Source organism: Mesocricetus auratus, unplaced genomic scaffold, assembly GCF_017639785.1.
Source record: "Mesocricetus auratus isolate SY011 unplaced genomic scaffold, BCM_Maur_2.0 contig_6956_pilon_obj, whole genome shotgun sequence".
Lineage (NCBI taxonomy): Eukaryota > Metazoa > Chordata > Mammalia > Rodentia > Cricetidae > Mesocricetus > Mesocricetus auratus.
In genome coordinates, this window is record NW_024429389.1 from 1 (window position 1) to 8,350 (window position 8,350).

The 8,350-nt window shown below is 55.3% G+C and overlaps 1 protein-coding gene across 3 annotated transcripts; it reads left to right on the forward strand.

Moving 5' to 3' along the window:
• Positions 1–690: 690 nt before the first annotated feature.
• Positions 691–7,114, forward strand: LOC121137975 (voltage-dependent T-type calcium channel subunit alpha-1G-like). Of its 3 annotated transcripts, none has more exons than XR_005875226.1 (4): positions 691–1,069; positions 2,804–4,552; positions 4,774–4,943; positions 6,055–7,114. XR_005875226.1 is itself a non-coding variant. In XM_040740833.1 (4 exons), the coding sequence occupies exons 2-4, from the start codon at positions 4,480–4,482 to the stop codon at positions 6,784–6,786; spliced, it is 975 nt and encodes a 324-aa protein (XP_040596767.1). In that variant the 5' UTR covers positions 703–1,069; positions 4,374–4,479; the 3' UTR covers positions 6,787–7,114. The 3 variants fall into 3 exon arrangements, 2 of the variants coding, with proteins under 2 accessions (XP_040596767.1, XP_040596766.1); XM_040740833.1 differs by having other exon boundaries at positions 703–1,069; positions 4,374–4,552; XM_040740832.1 differs by lacking the exon at positions 691–1,069 and having other exon boundaries at positions 2,701–2,938; positions 4,374–4,552.
• Positions 7,115–8,350: the final 1,236 nt, after the last annotated feature.

Here is an 8,350-nt window from a genome sequence, read left to right on the forward strand (position 1 = left end):
CTGTGTGTGTGTGTGTCTGTGTGTGTGTGTGCCTGTCTGTGTGTGTGTGTCTGTGTGTGTGTGTGCCTGTCTGTGTGTGTGTGTCTGTGCCTGTGTGTGTGTGTGCCTGTCTGTGTGTGTGTGTGTGTGCGTGTCTGTGTCTGTGTGTGTGTGTGTGTGCGCGTGTCTGTGTCTGTGTGTCTGTGTGTGTGTGCGTGTCTGTGTCTGTGTGTGCGTGTCTGTGTCTGTGTGTGTGTGCCTGTCTGTGTGTGTGTGTGCCTGTCTGTGTGTGTGTGTGTGCCTGTCTGTGTGTGTGTGTGTGCGCGTGTCTGTGTCTGTGTGTGTGTGCCTGTCTGTGTCTGTGTCTGTGTGTGTGTGTGTGTCTGTGTGTGTGTGTGTCTGTGTCTGTGTCTGTGTGTGTGTCTGTGTGCGTGTGTGTGTCTGTCTGTGTGTGTGTGTGTGCGTGTCTGTGTGTGTGTGTGTGCCTGTCTGTGTGTGTGTGTGTGCGCGCGCGTGTCTGTGTCTGTGTGTGTGTGCCTGTCTGTGTCTGTGTGTGTGTGTGTGCGCGCGTGTCTGTGTCTGTGTGTGTGTGTCTGTGTCTGTGTCTGTGTGTGTGTCTGTGTGCGTGTGTGTGCGTGTCTGTCTGTGTGTGTGTGTGTGCGTGTCTGTGTGTGTGTGTGTGCGTGTCTGTCTGTGTGTGTGTGTGTGCGTGTCTGTGTGTGTGTGTGTGCGTGTCTGTGTGTGTGTGTGCGCGTGTCTGTCTGTGTGTGTGTGTGTCTGTGTGTGCGTGCATGCATGCCACTGGCGCTTTCTGTGCACCTGCCACATGGGTTTCCCTTGCTCTTTCTACCCCTCTCCAATCCCCTGCCCCGACACTTCTCATTGTTGCCCCTCCGATCCCTGCTCCCCTGGCTCTCCGGCTCCCTTTATGGGCTGGTCCTCCCAGGACAGACAGATGTTTGACACCATCTCCCTGCTGATCCAGGGCTCCCTGGACGGGGAGCTGAAGCTGATGGACGAGCTGGCAGGCCCAGGGGGCCAGCCCTCTGCCTTCCCTTCCACCCCCAGCCCGGGCGGATCCGACCCACAGGTTACTGTGTCCTGTCATGTGCCCCATCCTCTGACCGTGCCAAGCTGTGCCATGCTATGCTGTGCTTCTGGGGTGGCTGGGGGTATTGCCTGCCCAATAGGTGGGTATCTAGAGAAAGAGCAACTATAGGGCCACAGTTGAAGACTGCACCTGGCAGGAGGCAGTTGGCCGGTCGGGGTGGGGTGGGGTGGGGAGGGTCATGCTCCAGGCTCTGGAAGGTAGAGAGGCTGAAATTACCCTTTCAGGGGAGGGAAGGGATGGGGGATGGGCATGGAGATCCTAAGGAAGAATCTCGAAGAGAGAAGAGAGGGGACCGTGGAGTACCTTTACTTTAGGAGTAAAGGAGGCTGTGTCAGGTCCCAGGGAGAAGGGCCTCTGAGGTTAGTGCACATGGCTGTGCGACCCATAGAGGGGCCTGTTTTAGCCAGTCCATCCCCACTCCTCTGGTGGCCTTGTAAGTGCAGAACCCACTGGACCGGATAAGGGCTGTTGTAGGCAGTTTTCTGGCCCGAGGAAATGGAAGTGAATTCTGGGACATAAACATGACGCAGGCTTGGTTCCCTCGCCAAATGCCATCCCTTCCTGCACACCTAGGGTGCTCTTCTGCAGACTCAGCTTACCCTGAGCTGTTGCTTTCTTGGTCCCTCCAGCCCTGCTCTCCTCCCCTTAGCCCAGTATCCCTTCCAGACTCCCACCCCAAGTCAGGGACAACAGGCCTCAAATGGACCAAGGAGATGGATGTTGACTCCAGCAGGAGTCAAAGCCTGCTGGAAGAAGGGATAGCCCCCCAGGTTCCTAGGCAGCTTTTAGCCTGGTAGAAAACAGACAGTGATTTTCACATGATAAAAGACCGGTGCTTCTTGCTAGGGTTCAGCCTCAGACCTGGCAGTGGCCTAGAATGATCAGTGGGAAAAGGAATACAGCCAGGCCCTTCCCCAGGCTCCCCCATTCTAAACTAGGCCCACAGGGAAGATGGAGGGAGGAGGCTGGCACAGGACAATGATAAGAGCAGCCCACTCACCCGAACACCACTCACCCAGCAAAGAATGGTGTTGGAGTTCCTAGGTGAGCCAGCCAGATGATGTGGTGGCCAGAGTGCGCCCCCTTCAGACTAGCTGGGAGAACACTTCTCAAGACCCACATTGGAGAAGGGGAGCAGGTTGCAAGCAGGCAGGCAGGCGGAGGAAGGCCCATGAGGGGATAAGCCAGAATCTGGGGGCAGGCCAAGTCCTGCTAGGCTTTTGGAAGCAAAGAGAATAGGCAGAAAACAGCCGTCAGATTGTCGGCATTGTCCCCAGTGCACCCCCGCCCCCCATGCTGCTCTGTCTGCATAGAGGAGACGGGGCTTTGCTGGCCTTTCTTCCTTCTTTTTTTGTTTGGTATCATCTTTATGAGAGTGGAAGCCCTCTCCTCTGCGCTCTCTCTGGGTGGTGGTGGTGTGGGAGGGGGCTGCTAAGATGCCTGGGGTATCTTTAGAATGTGTTTCTGTGTCTCTCGGTCTCTTTGCTTTGCCAGTGTTTGCTCTTGTCTCTCTGGTGCCTGCTGCAGACTCTCTGATCAGAGCAGGGGGTTGAAGTGGGAGGGGGTGGTGCTGTGGGTCTATCTGGCAAGGGGTGGGTGGGGAGCGAAACGGGATACCTTCCTCCCTGCCATGTGGAAAGGGGAAGTGGGGGCTGTGAGTGTGCCTCGTGTGTGTCCTGGTTTCTCATGCCTGCTCATCTCTCTCCTGTCTAGATCCCTCTAGCTGAGATGGAGGCTCTGTCTCTGACGTCAGAGATTGTGTCTGAACCGTCCTGCTCTCTAGCTCTGACGGATGACTCTTTGCCTGATGACACTCACACACTCTTACTTAGTGCCCTGGAGAGCAATGTACATGCACACATCCCTTGCTGCTCCCCCCAGCCTGGGCTAGGCTGGCTGCAGGGTTCCAGATGCACTTTCCCTCTGTGCCCAGGTCCTGCTCTGAGGCATTCATTCACCTGTGGGCACAAGGTGCCCCAGGATTTGCTGTCACCGCGTGAATTCTTCCTTGAATTAGATAAGATAAAGCCAAGGCCCTGTTCGGAGGGTTACAGGGACATCATTGGTGACGGGGTTATTCCAGGAATGACAGCCCCAAACAGAAGTGGCTTGGGAGCCGGCTTCTGTGTTTGGAGCCCTGTGCCAGCCAGCCCTCCCTCCCTGCCCCCCTCCTCTCGCCTCTCCCTCACAAGACTCATGTCGTCCTGGGTGAGAGTCACATCTTTGCTGCTACCACCATGCCCTTCCCCTCTGGGGGACTGCTCCCGTCTCCTCTCTCTGTCCCTGTGTGTCCTTGTGCTCTGTCCTCAACAAGCTCTGGGGGTTTCTTGGTATTTTGACCTTTCTACTCTTCCTCAGTTTCCCTCTGTCCCTCTGACAGTGAGCAGCCCCCTTGTCTTATCATTTGCCTTCTGTTGTGTGAGCAGGGCCAGCTGAAGCAGGATCTTGATCAAAGGCTGGGAGGGTCTCTAGAGGTTGCGGCTGGCTGGAAGCAGCGGGTCCTGGGATTGAGCATAGAAGGGAAAGACTCAGATTATACTCAGCACGGCCATCTTCCACTTGCTGGGACTGAAACCAGCCGAGCCCGTGTGGGAGAAGAGCCTCCCTGCGAACTGGGAATCGGTGGTCCAGGAAAAGGGATTTAAAGGGGGACAGAAACTCTTTCTAGCTGGCCTTGGCTTCCTATTCCCCCCAGGGCTGATCGCTGCCTCTCTTTGAAACAGGTTTCCCAAACCCACTCCCACCTCAAGTCTGTGCACTGAGGGGGTACTGAGTCCCCAGTGCTCAGGCCTTGCTACCCACCTCCACCCTCCTGAGTCTCTGTGTGGTGAAAGAACGGGAGACCAGGCTGGGACACGCCCCTTGTGCTCACCTGCTATTTAACCTGCATGAGTCTCGCTCAGGCCTGCCCCCTGTTGATCCCTGGGGTAACGTTCAGATTCTCTAAGAGGACCACACTCAGTGCTGGGGGCTGCTCTCTCTTCTCTCGTCCCTCCTAGTCCTCCAACACCCCCAGCCCAGAGGCACACAGGTGATCCTGTGGGTATGCTCTCAGGGTGGGGCCTCTCCAATCCTTCTTCCCTGTATGTAGAAACTCCTCGTATGTCTTCCCATCTCCTACCATGCTCATGCCTACCACCTTGGCCTAGGAGGGTGCGGAGGGGGGTGTGGGTAGGTGGGGGGAGGACTGTGGGTCTGTGGGCTTAGTTCTTGCTGTCTAGCTTTCCCTCAGTCATCAAAGCCAACTGCATGCTCTTCACTCCGTCCCCCAATCCTTTTGCAGATGGTACCCCATCCTGCGGAGGTGCCAGTCCCCCTGGGACCAGACCTGCTGACCGTGAGGAAGTTCTGGCGTCAGCCGGACACACTCTCTGCCCAATGACAGCTACATGTGCCGCAATGGGAGCACTGCTGAGAGATCCCTAGGAAACAGGGGCTGGGGGCTCCCCAAAGCCCAGTCAGGTACCAAGGCTGGGGCAAACCAGCTTAGTTCACACAGGGAGACCAACCTTGCCTAAGACCAACAAAAGATGTGTTTCTTGTTTTGAAGAAACCCTAAGCTAAAGGAAGCTACCCAAACTGGAAGAAGTAGCTTTCATCCCAGGGAAGTGAGGGGTAGGAAGGTTGGAAGGGCTGCCTCCCAGACTCCTCTGTACTCACTCCTCCATGCCCCTTCCCCACAGGCTCCATCTTGTCTGTTCACTCCCAACCAGCAGACACCAGCTGCATCCTACAGCTTCCCAAAGATGCACCCTATCTGCTCCAACCTCATGGAGCTCCCATCTGGGGTGCCATCCCTAAACTACCCCCACCAGGACGCTCCCCTCTGGCTCAGAGGCCACTCAGGCGCCAGGTGAGCAAGTATGGAGGGCTGGCCCTGGGCCCTGGGGTAGGGGTCTGTATTGGAACCCCTATGCTGTTGGTAATGACTAAAGTTGACACTTCATTCTTCCAGCAAATGTGTGCCAGTGATACATCAGCTCTAGGTACTGGAAACATGGTACTGGGTAAAGGAGTTTGCCTTCTACCCCATGCACATACCTTGTTTTACTGATTGTTACCAGGGCAACAGACATCCAGTGGATGTGGTACCCAGGTACCAAGGCTCCCAATCCCAGACCCAGAGTTTCCCTCAATTCTTCACACTTTGGGCTAAACTCAGGGATATAAGGCAGGTTTAAGTATCTGTACTTTTGGCCAACCCTGGAATCCACCTTCCATGAACCAGAAGAGTGACCAATGGAGCCACGTGAGGCTTGTGTCCCTTGTGTTGATGTCTGTGGCTCCTGAGCACAGATAGATGACTATCTGCTCAGTCCCATGCTCTTGGGGAGCAGGCATGGTCCCCTCATTCTGCACCCACTCACCCAGCAGCTTCCTGCTGCTAGATACTGAGACACAGTTCCTGCTCTCTGAGCTCAGTCTAAGAATGGAGGCACACATGTCACCAGAGCACTGCAGCCACCGGCTATAGCTGCAAGGTGCTTGTGAGGGTTGTAGCAGGGAATCCAGAAGAGACAAGGGTTAGTTTTACTTGAAGTGGATTACCAGGCACTCATCACAGAAAACCCATGCTCAGAAGAGTGAGGGACACTTGTTGGGAAGGGATTTGAGGCCAAGGGAATTGTTGCCTTGCTCTCCCTAAAGGCTAGAGGCACAAAGGGACCCGGCTTAGGAAGCAGGGTTCTTTCTGGCCTCCCAGGGCCTAAAGACTACAGAGCTCCTCCTGCATGGTATGAGGAACTGGGGCACGGAGGGCAGAAGGAAGGGGGATTGTTGATTGAAGTGGGGGAGGCATGGACCGTGGATCTCAGAGGGCTCATGGCCCCCTCTCTCAATAAGAGAAGTTAATAGGGTGGTCCTGGAGCTTCACAGGGGTCTGGATCACCCAGCCTGACAGGATAAAAGGCAATCCATGTTGGAAAGGAAATCCCTGACCTGAGCCCTGCCCCCACTCCCCACAGGCAGCAATAAGGACTGACTCCCTGGATGTGCAGGGCCTGGGTAGCCGGGAAGACCTGTTGTCAGAGGTGAGTGGGCCCTCCTGCCCTCTGACCCGATCCTCATCCTTCTGGGGCGGGTCGAGCATAGAGGTGCAGCGGCGCTCCCGCAGCCAGTGCAAGGTCTCCAAGCACATCCGCCCGCCAGCCGCTTGCCCAGGCCTGGAACCCGGCTGGGCCAAGGACCCTCAAGAGACCAGAAGCAGCTTAGAGTTGGACACGGAGCTGAGCTGGCTTTCAGGAGACCTCCTGCCCAGTAACCAGGAGGAACCCCTGTCCCCACGGGACCTGAAGAAGTGCTACAGTGTAGAGGCGCAGAGCTGCCGGCGCAGGCCTGGGTCCTGGCTAGATGAACAAAGGAGACACTCCATTGCGGTCAGCTGCCTGGACAGTGGCTCCCAACCCCGCCTATGTCCAAGTCCCTCAAGCCTGGGGGGCCAACCTCTTGGGGGCGCTGGGAGTCGGCCTAAGAAAAAACTCAGCCCACCCAGTATCTCTATAGATCCCCCGGAGAGCCAGGGCCCTCGGCCCCCGTGCAGTCCTGGTGTCTGCCTCAGGAGGAGGGCGCCATCCAGTGACTCCAAGGATCCCTCGGCCTCCGGCCCCCTTGACAGCACGGCTGCCTCACCCTCCCCAAAGAAAGACGCGCTGAGTCTCTCTGGTTTGTCCTCTGACCCAACAGACCTGGACCCCTGAGTCCCGCCCACTCTCCCGCTCACCTTTCTCTACTGGGTGCAGATCCTTGCTCCGCCTCCTGGGCAGTCTTTCCGACAAGTCCCGAGTACACAGGTACACAGCAAGGCGCTGCTCCTGCCTTCTTTAGGCTGGGGGATCACAAGCAGGACTTCCGGAGAGTCTGAAGAGAGCACAGCCCTGGCACCACCGCCTCCAGGAAGAAAGAGAGGGAGAAGCCCAGTGTGGCCGAGGCCGAGGCTCCCGACACCAGGAGCTGTTGGGAGAAAGCAATACGTTTGTGCAGAATCTCTATGTATATTCTATTTTATTAAATTAATTGAATCTAGTATATGCCGGATGTACGACATTTTGTGACTGAAGAGACTTGTTTCCTTCTACTTTTATGTGTCTCAGAATATTTTTGAGGCGAAGGCGTCTGTCTCTTGGCTATTTTAACCTAAAATAACCAGTCTAGTTATACTCCCTCCTCTTGTAAAGCACAAGCAGGGACCGTGAGTGCATTACAACCCAACGGTGGCCCCATCTTCAGAGGAAAGGGAGAACCATTTTGGAAACTGTCATGTAACTTATTTTCTCCTTTAACCTCGTCATCGTTTTCTGTAGGGGGAAAAAAAGAGAAAAAGATAAAAAAAAAAAACCAAGATTTTGCAAATGAAATGGAACCTTTTTATATATACATACATATCTATATATCTATATATCTATATAAAATAAAGTAATTTTCCAAAATAAAAAGTTAATCACAGTCCAAAGTAAAAGTAAAGGGGATGGAGAGGTAGGTGTGTTCAGATGGCCATGGGGAGTGGGGGGTACGGGGGAGAATTGCGACTGCCTTTGTGTGTGTAGGGGGTGCCTGTGTGTGTCGAGCGTGTGTGCATTGGTATGTGTGAGCTGTGTGCTTGAGAGAGGAGGAGCTCAAATGCCCCACCACGGAGGGCTCCATCCTGGCACCTCCCCAGCCAGCCTGGGGAGAAGAGGACCCTGTGCCTGGTAGGGCTGGGCAGTGGGGGCTTCTGTTTTTATACCAAAGCTTTATCGCGTCCTCAGAGCCAGGGAGCTCAGGGAATGTGAGTAATTCCAGATTAATTCTTATTTCTGCTGACAGCTATCAGCCACACATTGAAAGCTAGAAATTGGCATAATGAAGCTGTTTTGGTTAATGGGACCCATGGAGGCTGGGAGGCAGCCTCAGCTGCTGCAGGTCTACATCTAGGGGCCAGTGGGGGAGGGGCAAATGCGTCCGAGTTTTCCTAACCTAGTCTTCCACCCTGGCGTTTGCCACACTCTGGCTGGGTGGTGACCTGAGGTGTCTGGGCTAAAGCCTTGGGCCTCCTCCACCTGCCCGCTGACATTGAGATTAATCTGTGTAAATGTCCCCTCCTGAGGAGGAGGTTGCAGGGACCGGGGCTGGAGGCCTCCTGATAAAGGTGGAGGACTGGCGGTGGCCAGAATACTGAGCTAGGATGCTGACTCCCTGAGGGGTGATGAATGACACAAGCAAGGTGCTTACATGGTCTGCTGCTGCTTGCCCAGTGGGAGGGAGCTAGAAGAGAGGGAAGAGGGG